This window comes from Halictus rubicundus, chromosome 12, assembly GCF_050948215.1.
Source record: "Halictus rubicundus isolate RS-2024b chromosome 12, iyHalRubi1_principal, whole genome shotgun sequence".
Taxonomy (NCBI): domain Eukaryota; kingdom Metazoa; phylum Arthropoda; class Insecta; order Hymenoptera; family Halictidae; genus Halictus; species Halictus rubicundus.
The window spans coordinates 5,178,400-5,199,649 of NC_135160.1; the positions used below are offsets into that span (position 1 = coordinate 5,178,400).

At 42.3% G+C, this 21,250-nt stretch overlaps 1 protein-coding gene across 4 annotated transcripts in view; it reads right to left on the reverse strand.

Moving 5' to 3' along the window:
* Plx (PTB_TBC1D1_like and TBC domain-containing protein plx) overlaps positions 1 to 21,250 on the reverse strand; it is a 47,839-nt gene that overhangs the window by 21,441 nt on the left and 5,148 nt on the right. Inside the window, exons 1-2 of one of the 4 annotated variants that reach the window (XM_076797951.1) lie at positions 4,551 to 4,895; positions 3,402 to 3,773 (exon numbers count right to left, since the gene is read on the reverse strand). The exons of 2 other annotated variants lie outside the window; for them this stretch is intronic. In XM_076797951.1, the coding sequence (XP_076654066.1) occupies positions 3,402 to 3,488 (87 nt within the window). In that variant the 5' untranslated portion in view covers positions 3,489 to 3,773; positions 4,551 to 4,895. Of the gene's footprint in view, positions 1 to 1,594; positions 1,616 to 3,401; positions 3,774 to 4,550; positions 4,896 to 21,250 lie in introns of those variants that run through there. One more of the 4 variants, XM_076797955.1, reaches the window with a different exon arrangement.

Genomic DNA, 21,250 nt, shown 5'->3' on the forward strand with positions numbered 1-21,250 from the left:
GTGTTTATTTATACACCAAACTGGTACGGCCGGCCCATAAAAATGCGTTTTAAACAAGTTTCAGTTGATCTATCGCCTGCGACGGAGACACTGTCACTCACAGTTGTAATCACGTATTATGCGTGTATAGTAATGTCTTGATACTATATGAAAATTTCGACACTGAAATGTCACTTATATCGAGCACAGACATTATTCCCATACATGACTATTATCATTATAATATGATAAAATTTTTTCTCTATAATTGTTCTCGGAAAAAACATTTACCAACATATCCGTGACATTTTTCTGATTAAAATGACACCAAACACGACGCAATTTGGATCACGTTCACTTTAAACGCGTATTCGAATGAATTCGGGTGTCGTCGGTTCGGATAATCGAGGTTCCACTGATTCGCGAATTAAACAAGTAAATGTGGTCCAAATTGTTTCGTGTTTGGTCTCGTTTGACTCGGAAAAATCTCAGGAACGTGAAGGTTTCATAACAAAAAATTATTAAAAAAAAGTACCTTGAAAAAAATTTTTTAAAAACCAAAAAAAAATTAAACAAAAAAAAACCTAAACCTAAAAATTATACCTTGTAGTCGTGGGGATAAATTTTTCACAAATATCGTGATCACCTACATATGTTCAAATATTAGTGTACTTCCCTTTGAGGATCGGTGCGTTACCCTTTAATTTTTATCGACCACGTTTCCCCCTATTTTGATCGATAATAATTTCCTGCCTGGGGGATCAAACGAACCATCCCATAACCACTTTTCTTGCGAAACGTGGACGCTTGAAAGGCGATGCTAACGAATCAGGCGTCTGTTCTAACTGGACTGCAAACCTTTAAGCAAACTGCTGAATTTCTGTGTCCATTCGAAGCAGCTGTAGCTAACCAGAAATTCATTTCAATGTTTCATCCTTTTAGTACGATGAAAATAATGGTGTTTTGCTTATCTTGTTTTTTTTTTCTACAGTTAAAAACAATCCGGCATTACGGTCACTAAACACCCAACACGGAGACGTAACGTTGTCCGCTCATTAGCCAAGATAAAAATACCTGTATCGCATCGTGATAAGGATACCATATGGTGTACAAGTACTAAAGAGTACCAAGAGCATAGTGATATTTTAGTACAATTGCTATACTCGAGTATGTTGGGCAGCTTCTAAGAAACAAATGCTTTTCTGTCCCGTTTCCTTAAAAAAGCGTGCATCTACAATAAAAAAATGTGTTTGCCCTACGGAGCGCTGTCGTGGCTCCGCGGAGACCAAGGTCAACATAGTCACGCCCACTTAAGCTCCTCCTACACAGGAAAAAATCATATAAAAGTCTTCTATTTTGGTCTTCCGTTTCTAATATTATTCGCCATAAGATATTGCCCTCGGGGGCAATCTGGTTTATTGGCCCCGCCTAGTGAATTCGCCGGTAGCCTAATCATTGTTTAATCATTTTTATCTTATTTCATTATTATTAATCATTTCTAAGAAAAATTGATCGTCAAAGTCTATAAAATCCAGATCATGGGGACAAATATTGCCCCACGGGGCACTGCCCCAGCGCCATCAACGTCGAGAGCAACTAAGCCACGCCTACTTACAGCGTTCTACATAGGAGCAACCTGTCGGACCCGCCTTTTATCGCTACTCTTCTATCTCGGATCCCATTTGCTATCAGTCCTTGCCCCCAGGGGCCACTCGGTGCTCCTCCAGAGCAGAAAACGCTGCTTTCCCGCTGACATTTGCCAGGAGAATCGTCCAGTGGACATTTGTATCGAGGCTCTTGCGATAGATCGGGGCCCGGTGATCACGCGCCGGTGCTCGATTCAGCGGTGTTTCGTATTTTACGTAACTTTCACCGCGCGCAAGGTAGAGGTGAGAATGCAACGGTATTCTTAGGCACTGGGAAAACCGAGCGCGGTCCAAGAAATGTCGCGGACCACTGAGCCATCGGTGGCGGAGTTTTTCACGGAATTTGTCGGAACACGGTCAATCAACGGTCTTCTCTCTGGCAGGGGAACGTTCGACCGCCATGGTAAATTTAGCCACCGTTACCGCCCGGCTCCACGAAAATACCACCTTCTGCGACCGACAGAAGACAACAGAAATGGAAAAATCATCTCTCCGGGGCTAGCGAACTTCCTCTCGACGATCCCCGAACGAAATAATCCCCAGATAAGCAGATAACGATGAATAATGAAAATCGGAGTCTGTCGGTGATCATTCAGCAGCGACACAGTACACGAAATATCGTCACCGATCGATATAGCAACAGTTCGATAACGAATGGGATCGATCGATCCACGTGGCGAAACTGTTGCTTCCGGATCCCGGATGAGACAGAGCCGATCGTTCTTTCTGGAATTTGTTATTACTGACACGAGTCGATCGTAGTGTGTAGTATTTGTCAATCAAGGATCGTTTCACTAAAATTATGAATAACATTTATGTTTCGTTTTTGATGAATTTTATGTCGAAATTTCATGTTTCCGAAATGTTTTTCATTATCTAGTGTCCTTCAGTGTGAGTATATATATGGATAAATGTTTTTGAGGAGACGCTAGGCAAGGTTGTTTTCTATCTTCTTATATAAATTGTTATTTTTGTATCATATGTATATTGTTGTTTTGCTTTGATTCGTACGCGCGTCTCTGAAATATTTGTAAACATTTGATTGTCCTCCTAGATAAATAGTATGCATGTTTTCCTAAATGCTTTTGAGAAGACGCTCGACAACATCGGTTGTTTTTCATCCTCATATATAAATTGTTACTTTATATTATATATATATATATATATATATATATATATACTGTTTCGTTATTTTGTATTATATACGTTGTTGTCTTATCTCGATTGGTACAGATACATTGTTACCCTGTAACCAAGCTACTGCTGTTGCCATTGCAAAATTGACGAAGAAGCCCTCAGTTAGTCATAATTGCCAATGCATGTACAATATACAAGTTTGACTCCTATATCGTTCACACTTCATTGTTGTATCATAAATTCACTGTATATGTTCGATAATCTATTGTCAAAATAAATGTCATGTCACGCATACTAAAAGACATAAATCAATAAAAATAAATTAATTGAATCCGATCTTGATAATTTGTACCGCTAAGGGTAGATAAAATAAAGCCTGTTAATATTTCCAGTAGGCAGAGTGTTAAAGTGGAATAATCCTTTTATTTTTAACAAATTCGTGGTTACTTTTATAGGAAAGAAAATACGGGAAAAAATGGAAATTTTAACTGATCCAGTGACCTTTCGAACGGAAAAGTGGTGCAGTTTTGTTTATCGTTTATCGGTAGGGTGCGCGCCCTTAAAGTTCGGTGCAGTTTCGTGCACGTACACCCGAGGCCCACCGCCTGAATAATGCCAACGACTTCTCGATCTACTTACTGCAGGCTTTTTGCCAATGGCGCTCGCATCGCTGTAGGACGTAACCTTCATGTAAGGACTCGAAGCGGATATCGGCACGGTGATCATTTTTCCGCCCTTTGACTTTCCCTCTCTCTCCCATCGGCGGTAGAACAAATCGAACACGCTCGACCTCTACGATTTTTCCAACGGCTTCCGCTTGCGAGACCGATTTCGATCTGCCACCCCTTCGCGCGGACACTTCCGGTCGCCGCGGAGCCTTCCTAGATCTTCCTCAAAGCCGCTTCTCGATCACCACTCTTCTTCTGCGTTCACGGATCGATCTCCACTATGCACCGAGCGCACTCAACAATTTCTTTATTCGAGTCTCTGTATTTTTCATGAACTCGATATCTGTTTAACGAAAGACATTTTGTTCAAATACAATTACTATATTGTAAATTTTTATTGGAACGCGTGTTTCTGCTAATTTTTCTAAAAAAGTACCGTTCCTATACTGTGTAAAAACTTTATGAATCTTTCTTCCAAAACCTATTTTCACGAAAACGCTCGGCTATAAACGTGATTTATAATTCAGAACAATTCCGATCTTGAATTGAATCGTCCATACTAATCTGCTGACGTATTCATAATCGCTATAAACGCGGAAAGTCCGCAGTCTAATTAGTATACTGCGGAGTATTATGCGAATTCATATTTTTACGAAAACTGATTTTTTGTTGCGACACTCGACAATGATCGAATAAAATTGAAAACAAAACGAATCTATCAAATATTTCGCCGGTGTATGGTAAGCATGTAAATCGAATTTAAATAATAAACAAACATCAACCTCCATCCACCGGTTAATTCAAATGCTACTTTCGAAATGACCATTTGCTGTTTACCATAAATCGTTATTATAGCACGCGCTCGGACGAAACGAAATCAAATAAAATCTCGGTCTACTTTCACGTGTCTACGAAAGTATGCCGTACTTGACACATATAAGAAATTTCGCCGCAGTCACGGCAAGACTTGAATCATTTTTCTGATAGGGGTAGGCGCCCGGAAACCGTCGACAAACTTTCACAGACGGGAGGTCGTCGTCGAAATCATTCGACTTTCTCGGTCAGTCGTTTCCGAAAACCAAGCCCGAAATCATTTATTTTCGAGCGAACTTGGGACTACCTCCAAGGCTGTCCATAATAGTTGACCCTATTCCCCCGTGTCGCAAAGATCTCTTCAGAATTCACCGAAGAAACAACAGGATCGATTTTCTTGGTTCCTCTATGTATACCGGCCTCTCACGGACGGAATATCACGATCGACTGATCCAGGATCTAGTTCGGTTAATACTCGAATTTCCTACTAGCACTATTTATTTACACCACGGACAACACTATACGATTCTTGAAAGTCACTCGTCGAGTCGGTTCTGTGTATTCAAAGAGACATGCGGATGTGCTAGGTGAACTGGGAAGAGAGTTTTCGGGAAAACAAGCGTTGTTTTCAACGGCCACCGAACCACGCGACGCGACACCTTTACCGACGGACGAGCAAACATCGACTGACGAGCGTGGCGCGCCGCGACGGTTCAGGAGACGAATGGACCTCTCTTGATTGGCTGTCGCGTGGTTCCAGGTAACGCTAGTCCGGCCGGATTATTCGCATCGAAATTGCAGTGGAAGGGCGGACCAAGTGTTATCGAACTGCGACTTCTGTCGCCAGACATTCTGTATCGTTATCGATGGATCGACCTCGGACCGATTACTCCACGTTCCATTGTTTCCACACTCGGCCTTGCTTAGGAATTGTACCGTACGCAAAACTACGGTAATGCCTCGGTACATGTGAAAGAGATTGTTTGCCCCCTTTACCTTGCTCAGACGTTGCACTGAATACAGAAGGAAAGCTATGCCTCTCTACATGTGCGAAAGAGTGCTTTCCCCTTCGGTCTTGCCCAGAAATTGTGCAGAATACAGAAGCACAGCAACGCCTCTCTACATGTACAAAAGATTGCCTTCCCCTTTTACCTTGCTCAGAAATTGTATATTGTTATATGGCTCACTATATTGTAAAAGAGATTGCTGTCCCCACTCGATCTTGCTCAGAAATTATACCAAATATTAAATTACAGTAATGCCTCGGTACATGTGAAAGAGCTTGCTTGCCCCCTTTACCTTGCTCAGACGTTGCACTGAATACAGAAGGACAGCTATGCCTCTCTACATGTGCGAAAGAGTGTTTTCCCCTTCGGTCTAGTCCAGAAATTATACAGAATACAGAAGCACAGCAATGCCTCTCTACATGTACAAAAGATTGCCCTCCCCTTTTACCTTGCTCAGAAATTATATATTGTTATATGGCTCAGTACATTGTAAAAGAGATTGCTGTCCCCACTCGATCTTGCTCAGAAATTATACCAAATATTAAATTACAGTAATGCCTCGGTACATGTGAAAGAGCTTGCTTGCCCCCTTTACCTTGCTCAGACGTTGCACTGAATACAGAAGGACAGCTATGCCTCTCTACATGTGCGAAAGAGTGTTTTCCCCTTCGGTCTAGTCCAGAAATTATACAGAATACAGAAGCACAGCAATGCCTCTCTACATGTACAAAAGATTGCCCTCCCCTTTTACCTTGTTCAGAAATTATATATTGTTATATGGCTCACTATATTGTAAAAGAGATTGCTGCCCCCACTCGGTCTTGCTCAGAAATTATACCAAATATTAAATTACAGTAATGCCTCGGTACATGTGAAAGAGCTTGCTTGCCCCCTTTACCTTGCACTGATTACAGAAGCACAGTTATGTCTCTCTACATGTGCGAAAGAGTGATTTCCCCTTCAATCTAGCCCAGAAATAGTACAGAATACAGAAGTACAGCAATGCCTCTCTACGTGTACAAAAGATTGCCCTCCCCTTTTACCTTGCTCAGAAATTGTATATTGTTATATGGCTCAGTACATTGTAAAAGAGATTGCTGTCCCCACTCGATCTTGCTCAGAAATTATACCAAATATTAAATTACAGTAATGCCTCGGTACATGTGAAATAGCTTGCTGCACGTCCCACTGATTTTCCCCACCGACCTCGCTTAGAAATTACATCGAATACAGGAGTACAGTAATGATCCGGTACACGTGAGATTGCTGCACGTTTCATTGTTTCCCCACCTTCTTCTCTGTACATATATATTGGCCCATTGTTTACGGTACAACCGCGACAGTGGACTCGCAGATTCTACGTCCAAAAATAAGACGAAAATGTGGGATGATTTTTTTTTCGTACCAGGCTTCGTTTCTGAGAATTTTGACTATGAATATTCTGGGTGCGCGTGCACTCGAGGAAGTGGATACGGCGGGTAGTGGTCAGACGCGCTCATGGGTATTTAACCTTACGGTATAGCGCGTGTACTTAACACTAGAACGACCGGAGCAGTCAAAATGACTGCTTCCTAATTTTTTCTTTTACAATTACTGAAATTGTAAAAATGTTTTCATCGGAAATGTTTTAATGAACCTGTTCATTGAAGCACATATTACAATAAAAGTTGTGTGAAGTCTGAATGGGCACAGTCTTGTCACTGTTACAAAGCAATATACGTCAGTCGCATTTATTGCTTGGTCGTTCTAGTGCTAAGTGATTTTCGAGCCCGTTTCTCTCGAAAACGGAGCCTTGAGTGAAAAAATGTTATTTTTTATTTCTTGTTCAGTTTTTCACGGACAGACCCATGTGAATTCTACTATAAGTACCGGTAGCTGTCGTATTGTTAAAATTAAAACACACCTGAATTACGACACCCCTCGTTTTACGCGAATGCCCACCGTACAACAAAATATGTCCAACTTGATTCGTAGTTTGAAACATGGAAAATGTATGTTACAACTATTATATTCGACAGACGAATAAAAGTTAATGTCTCGAGGAAAATGCACGAGAAATTCGCTTTCTTGGATGTAAGAGCGTCGTCGATCGATATTCTCTGGCATTCTAAGAGTCAAATGGCACGAAATAAAGTAAAGGAAAGGTACCCCCCTAAATAAAGGGCGGGGCGTCGTTAAAATAATTTATCCGCATAATCCTCGAGCTTGCGTACCGGTCTGTCGACATCAAAATTAATTTCCCCGCCTCGTTCGTCATCGAAAAGACAAACAGGGTGATTCGTGGGGGACTACACACATAATTATCCTTCCGCCATTAGAGATACGGGCGGTCAAACATTGAAAAGAGTAACGTCATAAACCACGTTGGTGTGGGAAGATCGTTTTCCGTTCGGTAAGAAGACGTTCCCCTCGGCAACGTAATTACACTCGATATGCTTATAGTTCGGTGTTGTTACTTTTTAATAACCAATTAGCTAACACAACGTAACGAGATAAGAAGCTTAACCGGTATGCTTTTCAATACCGAACAATCTGATGCATTTATGCTCAACAATTAACGATAATTTAAACATCAATTTTCACGTTGAGATCGGATTTAATTAGTCGAAGGCGTCGACGTAACAACGAATTAAAAACAAGGTTGCCCAGCCAATCAAACGCGAGACTTGTTAAATAATTTATAACAGCTACTGTTTAACGATTTGTGGAACAAACGCTGACGGTTTGTTAAACAATGGGCAACGTTGTACGGCGAAAATTATTCGTTGGTCGAATCAGCGACGGTGTAATCGCGGCTCGATAAATATGGATTAGCGTGATTTTCACACAATAAACCGCGGTGAAACTTTTCGTATCTAATTGAATTTTCAGGAATTTATATCTCCGTTTCCTTGTTTGGTTTCATGAAGATTCCGGATGAGTTGATTGTTCGCGGAGAGAATCGCCGATTTGATGATAGCTCCTCCCATTATACTCGACTATAGTTAATCTTTGACTGTAGACCGCAGAGATCTTCGAATAAAGGCTGATTCATCTGTACAGAATTTTTTTCGTTGCATTATCAATATATATTATAGTCGTAGAACGACTGCTATATGAGTCAGGAAGCGACTGTTATCTGTGTACAGCAGATGTTTGTTCGTTTACGGTCTGTCTCATAAAAACTGCAATAATACTAGATAAAAATCTTTTATTTTCAGCCTAATAAAGTTCCTGGCGGTAGAGAATGTTGTAAAATCGGAGCGTAAAAACGCGAGTTTGCGTGAACAAGTTTGCATTTAACTAAATTGTGTACAGGGCGGTCCAATCTATTATTCATTGTACCAAATATTCCCATAAATACTGGGACAACCTATATACATGAACGAGAGAAATAGTCCGCACCATATGTTAGATGTACACGCGAAATTTAATTCTGAAATGTCTGCAAAAGCAATCGTGTCAGTGAAGTATACTACAGTCTTATTCTACCGTGAGCACGTTCAGAAATGTGCACAATATTTCTGAAAATTTGATCCTCATTTTTTATTCTTATTTCTTTGTGCGACTGTTGGCAACATATTCGTGACATTTCTCTGATTAAAATGAGTCCAAACACGACATCATTCGGAGCATAACTGCTCGTTTAATCCACGATACCATGTTCCACTGATTAGTTCGGATAATCGAGGCTCCACTGTATCGTGGATTAAACAGGCAGTTATGCCCCGAATTATGTCGTGTTTGGACTCATTTTAATCAGAAGGGCGCCAGGAACGTGTTGGTAAAAGTTTCATTTAAAAAATCATTAGCACCAAAAATTATTATTTAAGAAAGTAGAGTCTGTACACGACGTAACATTTCGGTTCCGCAATTTTCACAGAGATGGAGACATTACTATAGACTTGTTGCTGATATATTTCCTGTTGACATTAAATATTTTACTGCAATAACGTAAGAAACACATGACTTATCCGATACGTCTCTGTGCGCACGTCAAATTTCCTATTGTCAGCAAGGAAAACGAAGCGCGCCCGCTATAAAATTTCGCTTGTGCTCGCGAGGGGCTCGGGCCGGTGCTCATGAGCCGGCTTATGATAAAACATGTCGAATATCTCGGTCACGTAGCGTAATAAACAATCACGCCGGTCGGACGATTACAAACATTCCTGCGCGGCAATTCCGATCGCGGCTCTCCGGTCTCGGCGATAACGTGTGCAGCCTAAACGTGCTGCATCGGTTTTTCGCCACGATTCGCGAGCGGACAGCTCGCGTGCCTGCACACTAGCCGCATTTTACAACAACGATCTGCAAGGGAAATGAGGCCGGCCCGATCCCCGACAGCTTTCGGCCCGGCCTGTCCGCGAAACTAATATACCGATTTTCTTTGCGACCCTAACTCCTTTCAACCCTTCAACACATTTGTTCGGTGAAGTTGCAAAAGAAATTCGCCACGCGGTCGAGCGGATTTTAATTTCCAGGCGTTAATTTGTTTTGAGCTCGTCCCGAGGCCATCGCGAAGCCCGAACAGGCCCGTCTCCGACGACGAAACATCGTTGCTTCGGTGAATTTTGCTACGCAACTATGTGTTTTCCACCGACAATGCGTGTCAACCGAGTGGAAACACCGAAGACCGCGAATAACAGCTTGCGCAACGTGTCGCCTCGGAACAACAAAGTCGCCATCGGGAAGCAAATTTATTTATCCGCACCCTCGTTGTTTTCGCGAACAGCGTAAATTACCTGTCGTAAAACGGCGTCTGTAACCGGCGATGCTGCCAAGAAAACCGGCAGATCCGAGCCGCCCGGCGCGCGCTATACGTTTTTGACAGCGGCGATATTGTTTCGAGTTTCGCTCGGGCCGATTGTTTGGCCTCGGCCCGACTATTATTAACCTTCGAACGACGAGCAGGTCTTAGGCTGATTAAAATGGCCGACGGCTGAGAAACCGATGACGACGGAAGGACACTGTTATTGGAAGTAAAACGCGCGGAGTCCGGTCGAGCGATCAAAGTGTACAATGACGACGAGGGATCGTCTGGAACGCCGGAACTGTTTGCACAGGATGTTTCAGACAATATTTGAACCTTTCTTCGGGAACAAATTAGCCGGATGCTCCGTGTCAAACTCGATCATTCTCGAGACAAGGTAATGTCTCGTTACACGTGAAACATACGGGGCCGAAAAGTCGCTCGTGTAGGGACCCTACTTTTTTAAACAAAACTCTTTTGTTCTTAACTATTTTTTAATGAAATACTTGCCAAAGTATTCCTCAAGTTTTCCCGAATAAAATGATACCGAACACGACCCCATTTGGATCGTATTCACTCGTTTAATACACGATAATGTAGAACCTCGATTATCCGAACTGATTGTTTGGACGTAAGTATTCGGAATTGTATCTGAAAGACTGCTAGTTCAATTTCGGTGAAATTTTGCAGGGACATTCTCGAGACTGTTATCTAGTCCTTGACGAACCGGATTTTTAATATTTGTCTTTCTTTTGCGATCAGAAGAGGCGGAAAATTTAAATAAAAATGAGCACGAGCGTTTCGATAATAGAATGGTCACCTGCAGTACTTAATCTTTACTAATTTACAGAATGAATCGTGTAGTATATGGACCGAATTGTTTACGGTATATTAAATAAATTGCAACTGTATTGGAAGTAGCGTTCGGTCAGACGCAGTGGTTTCATCCAAATTTCTGGTACGCCGAAAAGAACCGTTCGCGCGAGCGACCGTAACAGTGCAGTCGATGTAACAGTGCAGAGAGATTTACCGAAGGAGCTTCGCAAGGCAATTTTACGTTGGATGATCCCCTAAGCCGAGATCAGCGAGGAAGGTGGCGACTCTCGCGACAAAGTGCTCCGAAAACACCTGTAAATTACTCGTTCGCCGCCAGGGGTAGTGATGTTTGGCAGAAACACGGATCTTCCCGCCTATGAACGGTTTATCTCGTATTTTTAGCCGCGTTCGTCCGCGACGGACGTTCCTCTATTTCGGTGCCTTGGGTTTTATCGACGCATCGATGTAAGAGCGCTGCTTCGATCCAATCAGGACAGACATACAGTAATGGCTTACATGTGTCAACACTTCGGTAACAAAATATTACTTATAACGCGCACGAACTCTATTCTTCGATCTGTAAACAGTAGCATCGAACGTATCCAATACTAAATCGATGAAAAAACTTTCCCACTTTTCATTTTTATTTTTATGAAACGTTGATCAACTGGTTCCCGACGCTTCTCCGATTAAAACGATACCCAACATGCCACGTTTTGGATCGTTTTTACTCGTTTAATCCACGGTCGTGCAGGACCTCTCTTATACGAACTGATCAGTGAAACATGTGTGTTTGGTTAATAGAATAATTACTAGACTGCCGATGTTTATGCCGATATATTTGTACACGAATTTGGAGAAACTGGAATCAAATAAGATCTTTTTCTAAATCTGGAATAAATAAAAATCGTGTGTTCCGTCGAATTTTATATTCTAGCATTTGTTTTATATTATGATTTTATGTCGCATCAACTGCATTGTTCTTTAAAAAAAAAACTATTACAAAATTGCCGGTAGAGCGTTAAGTAGAGTTCGGATAATCGAGGTCCTACCATATCGCGGATTAAACGAGCAAATACAGTCCAAATTGTGTCGTGCTTGGTCTCGTTTGAACCGGAAAAACGTCGCCGATATCTTGCTGAAAGTTTCGCGAAGGAATGATTAAATGGAGAAAAGTTTTGGAATCGAACGTCGAATCGTTTTGGAAGCCCGAGGCGAGAGGATCGAGTTAAGATCAACGGAACCAGAAAAATCTCGGCGATCGCGCCGAAGGAGAGACCGTGGACGGCTAGAAACGTTTCCTCTCTCTTTCTCGCTTGTGTGCGTGAGGGAGAGAGAACGGCGAAGTGCATATTTTTACGTAACAGAGAGGCGGAGGATTCGAAATCCGCGGGGGACCAACGCTTACTCGCCCGAGGCGAAATTTCCGCGATGCGCTCGCCGCTTTCGAACTCGTTTGCGCAACGCCCGTTTCACGATACCGTTTATCCGGCTTCGAATTCAAAGCAGAGCCTCGAAAATAAAGGGAAACAATTTCACTGGACGTTTCTGTAAAAAAAAAAAAAAGAACGGTGTCGCGTTGCGCAACGAAAAAAAAAAAGAAACTGCGTGCCCCGCTGAATGGAAATGTCTTCTGACGAATTAGAACAACGAAATTTCTATTTTACAACCTACGCGATTTCTTTAATTTGATCGATAGGAACACCTATCTTTTTGTTGCAGAAACACAGAGAGCTGACAGTGAATGATTGAAATTTTCAAACGATTACGTAAACGTGCGTTTAAGAATGATTAATTTGAACCTGCATATGATCGTCGCGGAATTAATAGTACACTTGAAGTGATAATAAAGACTGGACGTTTTTGTTTTCTTAATTAACAACGAGTCGGAGTCGTCACGATGACTTTGAACAGAACCTTCTAAGTACGATTGTTATTGCCTTGTTTTACGACGAAGTAGCAGCTCTTTCGTAACAACCGTTCGGGCACAGAATGAAATTAATTATAAAATTACTTCTAACAAATTATTGAAGGCGCCGAAGCTTTAATTATTGTAACCACGGAGAAAGTCGTACGGCAATGGATCAATTTATGGAATAAATTAATTTATGAATGGGAAAATGTTTTGCAAGGTGTCTGTAGTTTTTGCAGCAGTTTGCGCGTTTCTCAGTCCGGAGAATAAATCATAATAAATTAATTCATGACTTAAACAAATAATAGGAAAAATATTTTGTAACGTGTCTGTAGAATTTTGCAGCAGTTTGTGCGTTTCTCAGTCCAGAAAATAAATCATACATTAATTTACGACATAAATAAATAATAGGAACAATATTTTGTAATGTGTCCATAGATATTTGCAGAAGTTTGCGCGTTTCTCAGTCCTGAGAATAAATCATAATAAATTAATTCATGACTTAAACAAATAATAGGAAAAATATTTCGTAATGTGTCTATAGATTTTTGCGGAAGTTTGCGCGTTTCTCAGTCCAGAAACTTGAATAAATAATAGGAAAAATAATTTGTAAGGTGTCGATACTTTTTGCCAAAGATTGCATTTACGGTTCGTCCGATTGTTTAGTTATTTTTCATTACGTCGGCCATGTTGGGCGGGTGGGCCGATCGGCCCGAAACGCGGATTTTGAAAGGACAAGGTGAATCGAAGGCCTGAACGAGTTTTTGCAAAGGGCAATCCAGGAAACGATCTCTGTCGAGATAGAGTCACTTAATTGGAGTTTAACGAGCGGCCCGGTTGGCCGTGAAAAACGTCTCTCCGGCGGCGCGTCGATGCAACCAGAAGAGGAGGAGAAGAACCTTGGTGCAAGTGCAACGGTGCACGGGCGATAATTACCGTTCGCGATTATCCAGAATGAAAATCGCTCTTACGTCGGGCGTCACGAACCGATGACGCAACACCGCCGACCGGTTCCCGAACCGACAATCTATTATTTTTCATTAACACCGCGCGGCACCGAATCCCTGCGATACCATTCGATCATTTACATAACGAAAAATTCAACCGACCTACATCGAGAGACTTTTTAAATCGATCTAATCCTACGTCCGAGTCTACTTTGATACCTATTTCGATAAAACCGATTCGAGATAAGTGCACGTTTGCATAAAAGCCTACAGTCAATTCTTAAAGTGCAAATATAAGTGTGATATAAGAACACTTTTCATGCCTTTAATGATTTTTTTTTATCGATTTTGACATTTTTTCGAATTGATTTCTCATAAAAACTTTTACACCGAAACCGAGGGAACAAATTAATTATATGAGTCATTCGGAAAAGGTAACAAAATAGTGGTTTTTGATTTTTTTAGCTATGTGCCCCCACTTTGAAAAATCTGAAAAAATTATATGTTAACAAACATAACGAGATGATAAAACTGTAAAAATATGAAGTTGGTATCTCATAATTTCTACAAGAAATCGGTATTTCAAAAACTTTTTTATTCCTTAAAATTCGGTTTTGAAGCTAAAAATTTTGAAAAAATTCATAGATGTGCATTCTAATAGCTAAAATATGCCTGATTTTTTTTCAGAATTTTCAATTGAAAAGAAGTCGACTAGAAATTCCATTCTGAACTAATCACTGCATTCCCGGATGTAAATATGTTCCCGACTAAAAAGTCGTTCGCATGATTGCAGCAATTTCGATAGCAATCCAATAACGACTCTCTTCCGAAGTGCACAGTCGGACATAAAATTCGATTTTCAATTGGTTTCCATTGTTGCCCAGTAGATTGTCGATGAAAATATCCATTGGCGCGAGGGGGAAGCGCAATTTAAAAGAAGAAGAAGAAAAAACACGAGATCCCGGCTGATGCAATTATCAGGATTACGAAATCACAATAGGGAAATCGAAATGAAAGGACCTTTCATGGTTCATTGGCACGCGCCGGTATTCTTGTTGCATTCCACGTCAGACTCCGGATATTGTTACTGCGGTCGCGCAGACTAAACTGTTCTACCCCGTTGTGTTGGTAAACCTTACACAACGCGGTACCCGATACTATTATGCTTTTTCTTGTATCGTTTATCACTGTGTTGACCGCGTGCTAACCGTTTAAATCCTCCTGGTTTTTCTATCCTAACCCCGGGCACTTTCAAGCGTAATAACACATCTCGATACATGCGGAATCTTCGGGACCGAAATGTGACTTGTTTCGTGTACAAACAGTATTTCTTTACAAAACTTCTTTGTCTCTAATGATTCTTTAATGAAACTTTTACCAGTACATTCGTGACGCTTTTCCGATTAAAATGATACCGAACACGATGCAGTTTGGATCGGTGAGATGAGTGTTCGGATAGCAGAGGTTCCACTCTATCGTGGATTAAACGAGCATCTACGGTCCAAATTATACCGTGCTTGGACTCGTTTTAATCAGAGAGGCGTCAGGAATATTTAGGTAAAAGTCCCATTAAAGAATCATTAGAAACGAGTGTTCGGATAGCAGAGGTTCCACTCTATCGCGGATTAAACGAGCATCTACGGTCCAAATTATGCCGTGCTTGGACTCGTTTTAATCAGAGAAGCGTTAGGAATATTTAGGTAAAAGTCCCATTAAAGAATCATTAGAAACGAGTGTTCGGATAGCAGAGGTTCCACTCTATCGCGGATTAAACGAGCATCTACGGTCCAAATTATGCCGTGCTTGGACTCGTTTTAATCAGAGAAGCGTCAGGAATATTTAGGTAAAAGTCCCATTAAAAAATCATTAGAAACGAGTGTTCGGATAAAGGAGGTTCCTCTCCATCGTGGATTAAACGAGTAACTACGATCGAAATTGCGTCGTGTCGGGTATCATTTTAATCGGGAAAGCGTCAGGAGTACGTTGATAAAAGTCCCATTAAAGCATCGTTGGAAAGAAAGAAGTTCTATCAAGAATTCTGGTCTGTAGACGAGGGAAATGACGCTTCGGTCCCGGAATTTCCGCATGTATGGACGCACTATAGTGTTCTGGCGGATACGGGAATAAAATGTTCGGTAGTATGGAGGAGGAAGAAAGTCGGTGCATCGGTTATCGTGGTCACGTACCGTAAAATCGATGGCGGGGAACGTGATTAAACTGTTGCGGCGGTATCTTCGGTATGAAAATTCCGGGCTCTCGAGAATGCATCAGTCAAGGACACACCGCTTCACTCCGCTGATAATCTCGACAATCCCTTCTGATTTAACGAGGCGCAAAGTCTTAAATAATGCAATAACCGCGCTCGATTGATAAGGGCCACGAGGGACGAGCAAAAGAGAAACTCATTATTTACCTGCCGCTTTATTTCCACCTAAGCTACTCCCCCCCCCCCTCTCTATTACACACACATTCTCTCCCTCCCTTACTCTTTCTCTTGCTGGTTCATGCGATCAGATTCACGTTACATCACGTTAACCCCGTTTAATAGCGAACGATCTTCTTTCACGGACGGATACAACGCTTCTTTTTTCTCTCTCCTCTCCCTAACGACGTTGAGTGATCTTCGCCGGTGACACGCAATTATTGAGCCCGGCAGATGTTTGCGCGGAATCATAGCCGAGAACGATTAATTTATGGAGACGAGGTCCGGTTGCGGGCGTCTTTTTGTCGGGGTTTTTCTCTCGGAAAAATAACAACCTGTGACTACACTGTGCCGACCTGGTTGTGATCTTCAGAGTTAACGCGTCGCCTAACAGCGATTATCCGATGCTTTTTAAGGATCCGTGATTCCCAACCAGTTTTCTTTGGTAACTTGTCGATGATGACAAATGGACTCCGGATATTTATTAGCGTTTAGAAAAACAGGTGTACGAGGTACACACGGGGATGGCTGGGTCTGCGGTGACCCACACCACGCGCGTGAATCTCGACTACCTCTTCGCCTCTGATTGTACAAAGGTCGTTGGTGTGAGTCACGCGAGACCCGGTCACCGGCAACTACGATGCGGAGGTTAAACAAATGCGAGCACGAGTGGATTAAAAAATATTACACGACCGTAATGGAGGTGTGAAAGGAAAATTGGGTCGGGAGAGACCCTAGGACCGCGGCAGAGTTGAGAGGAACGAGTCGGGTTCGCAATTTAAAAGTTTGAATAGTTTGCAGATCTGCAGAAAGATGATTTAGGACGATTGATAATTTTGATAAGGCTCCCCCCGTTGAGCGAAGCAGCACATTTGTTCGAGTTAAAGGGAGAACCGTGGGATCCCACGTGTAAGTCCGAAGAGTTTATGGTAATCATCCCCCATTAAGTTTCCCGGCCTGCGGACACGAAATAAAGAGCACGCCGTGTTTTCTTATTTCGCGCAACATCGCCGGGCCCTTGTACGCTAATTAACCCCCTTCCACAGAGTTCGCCATATTTTCCACGCGCTGAACCGTAACGAAGAATTTACACTTCTCACAGTCGCTACTTCTCCGGAGGCTTCTTTCTCGTAGCGTGAAATAGCAAAAAAATTAGCGATCTAACTGCCGATAGAAATCTCATTCCCACAAACTAATAAGCGAGTCAGTATCCAATTCGATTCACCGGGCGACCGATCACACAAACATATCGCAATTTCGCAGAGTAACTCATGGAAATTCCGAAGAATTTTTGTAGACTCGTTACAAGGAAAGAAATTTTGATTTGTTGACCAATAAATTTCCTAACGGTGGAGATCAAATGAAAACGCCGTTAATTGCACCGAGGGCCCGCGTCTCTTTAGTATTCCACGGATCTGCGGATGCCATAAACGCGTAGAGTTGAGCGCGGTGTAATAACCATAAAACTGCCGGCGATAGTGCGAGCAGATTTCACAAATAGGCTCGCAGAAACATTTAAAAATTGTTTGTAGTGTCGCCTCGATTCCAAATAATACAATGAATTTTTACACTGATTTTTAAATATTTATAAAAAATTTACAAATATTGCTAAAAGTACAATACAGTCGTTAGAAAAAAATATCACAACAAATTCTGAAATACGGAGATAACCAGAATAAACCCTTAAGGGTCTCCAAAATTCCGGCATTTTGTAAATAATCAAGACATTTAATTCGTTTTGCTTCAGACCGTAGTCACATTCATACTGATTAAGATGCTTCCTCATATTCCTGTTTTCTATCAGTAGAATTGCCGAGATTATGGCAACAATCGACACACCTTTTCAAAGACACACTTAAACAAAACAAAATATAACTCGTGCAGTTTTGGTTATTTCCACTTCAAAAAACTCACACATATACTTCAGATGCCCGTAAACGTCTGTGCAAAATCCCAACTCGACAAGATTAATAGTTGGTTTGAAAAAAATTCTTGAAATGGCACTCGGAATGGCCCCTTAAGAAGAAATCGTTTCGACAGGATGCGACTGTGCCAAATCCGCGTGTTTTCGCTGAAATTATAAACTAAGCCAGTAGTTTTCGGCTCGTCCCAGTTGTTTTCTTTTCCCCAGATCTGCTTGTCGGGGTGCCTAGAGCCCGCGGAGTTCCGTGTCCGCGCGAAACCCTCTTCTTCTCCCGCGTCCTCGTTCGAAGCCGAGCGAGTACCGTCGAGTGCTGTCTTCTAATGGCGCGCACTCGAGAGGACCGACGTATGATAACACGCGGGGACAAGTTCTAACTCGAAAACAACGAGAGGGGAGAAAAAAAGCCAGAAGAAAACGAAGGGAACGAAGACGAAACACGTTCCCGTCGTTACAGCGTCGCGCGTACCGTGCGTTTTGCTCGTTCCGCGTCAGCTGGGAAACACGCGTAAAAACAACGGCAATTAGGCGCACGATGCTGTTAGAAACCGCACGCTGATAAGGGAAACCGGGTGATACGCGTCCTTAAAAATCCAAAAACCGTTCGGCCTCCGTCATTAAATTTATTTTTAAAATGTGCCTCGTGTATCGAAGACGAGGCTCGTGTGACGTGAATCTGAAGCAGTTTCTTGCTGTAATTATCAATACGTTGATTGCCCCGTTGGTCGTGCATGGATGACATAATTCCTCTAGTTCGTCTCTAAAGATTCATTTCTGCCGTGATAAATGACACGACGTGTCAGTTATGTTCGTTTGCTAAACGGATTTTTTTGGTGGTGTTTGTATCCCTCCTTGCACAGTTCGATAAGTGATAAATACGGTAATTTAACATGACGCATGGTTGGATGTATGGTAAAACTTTTCCTGTTCGTTGGTGGAAGCTTCATCAAAAAATACACTCGTGACGGGGATAATCAATTTTTCACAAATATTAACCCTTTGCAGCAGAGTAATCAGCTCATACACTACAATCAAATTTATTGTAATACTTTATAATGATTCATTCAAACCTCCTCTCTAAATTTCCGTAAATGAAAATCTACCAAGACCATTCTCTAGTGATTTTTCATCACGCACATAGTTAAATCAATTCTCTGCAATTTCGGGAACTAAATGCACAGTCCGGACGGTGTTAATATGCCTAAATGCGTGCTCGAAGGGTATTGGTCTGGTATTTTTCCGTGTAAAATTATGCAGTTTTCGTCGGCGTCGCGTTTTCCCGCGTCGAAAGGCAAGATCTCGGAAATAAATCGTAATCGGCCGATGACTCAACGCGTTGCCTGCCAGTTGCCGTGTGTTCGTCGAAATCGTTTGTCACCGGTCCGGTGCCAAAATGTTCCACGTGCGATCCACCGGGACACGATCGCTCATCGGAGCGGTGAAGTTTCCCTCGTATCGACATCCGTTGTACACGTGCACCGGTTACATAACGCGCACGATGCACCCACCCACGCGGCTACGTGATTCTATTTTCGAGGGATGCGTTTCATTGTCGAAAAGCTGCGATCGACGCGTAAACCTGGGGGCCGAGCATTATTTATTATCGTCTGAAACGCAGCCAATCGATCCCGACGCGGCCGGCCCGCCTCTCGAGTTTTCGTCCTGCGGCGAATAACGCCACGCTAGAACGGGCTAATTGTTTCTGGAACACGTTCGCTGTCGCACCTGAGCGCTCTAGCATGCGCTCGGACACGTGTGCTCACGGATAATCTTCTCTGCAAGCTTAACCCGGGATAATAGACGGCACCGTTGAAAACGCAGTGGCTGCGAACGTGAAAATAATTATTGCAGGCCCGTATAGGGTATCAATTTCAGTGCTCGGTACTGTTAGCGAATAATTGCGGATTGTCCGGGATTCGGCAAACAAAATGGACGACCGGCGAGGCTTGTTCGTTCGAATCTGAAGCCGACGGACGACATTTGTTCCATATCTTGAAGGACATTTCTCGGAAACGCACGTCTGCCTGGTCAATTGCACAGTTGACTCTTGGCCCTTGGCGTATTCTGTGCGACGCATGCCGCACAGAGGAGCTTAGGCTAATCAGAGGAGGAGGCAGTCGGAATTACCGATTACGTGGCCGCCGTCCTCGGGATCGTTGTATTTCGAGATCGCGTCCAATCGAACTTCCGTTCCCTTCGAACGCGAGCCTAACCGCGTTCGACACGGGTGCACTTGCACCAGAAGACACTGTCGCGATGCGGGAACCTCGAGTCTCCGCAACGCTTCCATTACAAGTTTTATTTGAACGTTATTTGACACTCTGAAGAATCGCAGAAAATCAAAGACGGAGCCCAGCGAATCGAGCAGAGTTAATTGAGCCCATTAGACGATACTAATCCAGTGACAAAAAGGACAGCGTATTTTATGCATTTATGACAAAACTGAACAGGTGTAATTTAACCCTTTGCACTCGAGTGGTGACTCTGAAGCACCACCAGAAATTATTGTGGCATTATTTCAAAGAAATTACAAAAAATATTAGAAAATATTTGTTACATTACAAAATTTGTATTCAATAGATCACTAAACATTCAAATATTATATGTGGAAATCGGATCAGTTTTGTATGAATAAAATGAAAATATTCTAAGACGGAAGAAAAATTTAGTTTCAAAATGAAAATAGCGCCGAGCGCAAAGGGTTAAAACAGTAAACATCTATTTTCCACCTACGAAACATATTAAGAAAGTTCTTTTTCGCTCCAGTTTGTTGAAACTTCAGGTATAAGGTTTTTATTTTGTAATAACCGGTCCGAGGATCTTCGCGCGGTGTCAGAAATAATGCGAATGTGACAATATATTTATACTTCTGTTTGCGAACGTGAACAATTCCTATTTCAGTTTTCAGATAAAAGAGGAACATCTTTTGCAGGATATGTATACCCCCAGCGCTAAAATAGCCCCATCGGCTTAAAGAAAGCACTCTCGCATCCCCTCCCTCTTTTGCCTGTCCAATATTTTTAGCCGGCTTCGGTGTGTTCCTTTTAAAATTTTAAGGAAGACGGCCGTTGAACGTCGCAACCAATTTCCGCGGCATTTTCGTTCATTTTTGGCGGATTAATGCCGGCGTGCTTTCGCGCGTTCCGGTTTTATTAAATAATTTTTTACGAGGTATAGAAGCGAGCAGAGGCTCCGCGCAATTTATCCTCAGCGTGTGCACAACCACCCGAGGCGTAACTTATGGCGATTAAAA